This window comes from Trichechus manatus, unplaced genomic scaffold (genome assembly GCF_000243295.1).
Source record: "Trichechus manatus latirostris isolate Lorelei unplaced genomic scaffold, TriManLat1.0 scaffold00065, whole genome shotgun sequence".
NCBI lineage: Eukaryota > Metazoa > Chordata > Mammalia > Sirenia > Trichechidae > Trichechus > Trichechus manatus.
Window position 1 is genome coordinate 1529640 of NW_004444001.1, and position 2087 is coordinate 1531726.

A 2087-nucleotide genomic window follows, 5' to 3' on the forward strand; every position below is an offset into this window, starting at 1 on the left:
GAGGGTTTCAACAGGAAGGGAGAGGGTCTAAGGAAGGCATTCTAGAAGAAGGGGATGACAGGAGCAAAGGCCAGAAGTAGAAAAGCACAAGGGGCCAACAGATAAGGGGGAGGGGCAGTTAAGGCAAATGGGAGTGGGGTGGGGGATGGAATAGAGACAAGGCTGGAAAAGTGGGTAGTCCTGGGTTGTGGGGGAGCTTGGAAACCAGGCTAAGGACTGAGACTTGATTCAAAGCAGTTGGGAATCACCGAAGGTTTCTGAGAAGAGGAATTACCTAAGTGAATCTGTGCTCACAATAGTCAGAAGCCTTGGGAAGGCAGGGATGACTTGTTTCATGAACCAGAAAACATTCATGGAATTCTTGCTGTGAGACACAGTGCTAGATGCTGTACCCACCAGACAAGGAGACCTTGGTAGACTGGGGCTCCTTGTGTCTTTCCCTCAGGTTGGGGCTCCCTGAGGGCAGGGCTGTGTCTGCCCTTCAGACTGGGGCTCCCTGAGGGCAAGGCTGTGTCTCCCCTCAGATGGGGGTCCCTGAGGGCAGGGCTGTATCTCTTCTCAGACTGGGGCTTCTTGGTGCAGGAGCTATCCCATCCATCTTTAGTCTCTTCCTACAACAGCAGGGACAAGATTCCACCCTTGGCTCGTCTTTCTAGCCTTCATGGAGAGGCAGTAGGGCTTAGAGGCTGCAGTTAGAAACTTATCATGAAAGGTCACTTCAGACTTAGAGACAGACAGACAGACAGTCAGGGCCAGGCTGGTATTTCCAGGGTTAGGAAAGGGACTGTACGTACCTCCCGCCACTGCTTGTTCTCCATTCCTTGAGTATACATGACGCACACTGTGTGGAGAGGAGAAAAAAGGGTTACAGCCATGGACCAAGAGGAAGGTGGGGGTCCCAGATGGGGAGGGCCCTGGACGGGAGGGCCCCTCAGGGGCCTGGGGCCTGGATGGCACTGTGGGATCAGTGGGGAAGAGTGTGTCTCCTGAGGTGTCAGGAGTCTTGGTAGGTAGCCCCCAAGCCTGGACTACAAGGGTTCTAGAAGCACCAATTAATTCACAGGGGTCAGCTTAGCAAAGGGCGCCTAGACCACAGGTGTGTCTAGGAAGAAGGGTGAGAGGTCATTACATGTAGGCAAGAGCAGAGGTCTGAAGTGTGAGGCAGGTAGACAGGTGGGTATAATGGAGGGCATGGTGGCAGAGGTGTGGCAGGGGAGAGCATCTGAAACCCACATGGTCCCTTCAGAGCCCAAAGCAGCCTCATGAGGTAAGGATGGCTTATCATTATCATCAGCCCCACTTTACTGATGGGAAAACTGAGCTCAAAGGAGGCCAATGACCTGCTGTGTCAGGGTTCACAAGTACAACAAGTATGATGGGGCAAATCCTCCAGTTCTCTTTCTCCGGGCAGTATCAGTGAAACATTAAACAGCCTTTACGCACTTGGAACAGTGCCTGGCGCATAGTTAGTGGCCAGTAAGGGCTATTAGTCATAATATTGCTATTGTTACTTTTCCTGTTATTACTGTCAGAGCAGGACTTACGCGGGTCAGACTTGGAAAACATGTCTTTGTCCAAGAGGTTCCTGAAAGAGGAGAGAGGAGAAGTTAGTGGGGCCCTGAGGGGAGGAGGCGACCTGGGGGATTCAGGCTGTTACTGAGACCCAGAGGCTGCCTCTGGCCTGGCCTCAGGCAAAACAGGAAGAAAAGAAGGCTCTTTGGCAAACATTTATTAGACTCTCATTAAAGGCCAGCACTTGGCGGGCCCTGGAGGTTCTTCAACTCTGCCTTCCTCACATGAGCTGAGCCTTCTACCTCCCACCTCCACCACCACCACCACCACACACCCTCCCTGTACCCTGGTGCCTTGAGTCCCACGGCCCCTCACTCTCACTCCAAACCCCAATCTGCCCAATGTTTTAGCCCTTTCTACAAATTGTCCTCTTACCACTTTTCTGTCCAAAAAAAAAAAAATCAAGCCATCAAAATGTATCCATTCAGTGTCCTACTCTCTCTGGGTTCTGCTTACCGCGGGTTTATCTGATCATCTCACCTTGCTGATGGATTAATGAGTAGCCCCTCCCAGGG

General features: G+C 52.1%; 1 protein-coding gene across 2 annotated transcripts in view; it reads right to left on the reverse strand.

Annotated features, from left to right (window-relative positions):
- Positions 1-2087, reverse strand: part of CPNE5 (copine 5) — a 106357-nt gene that overhangs the window by 89203 nt on the left and 15067 nt on the right. For both annotated transcript variants that reach the window (XM_004379411.2, XM_023734097.1), the window contains exons 2-3: positions 1545-1585; positions 795-841 (exon numbers count right to left, since the gene is read on the reverse strand). In XM_004379411.2, coding sequence (XP_004379468.1) covers positions 795-841; positions 1545-1585 — 88 coding nt within the window. The remainder of the gene's footprint in view (positions 1-794; positions 842-1544; positions 1586-2087) is intronic.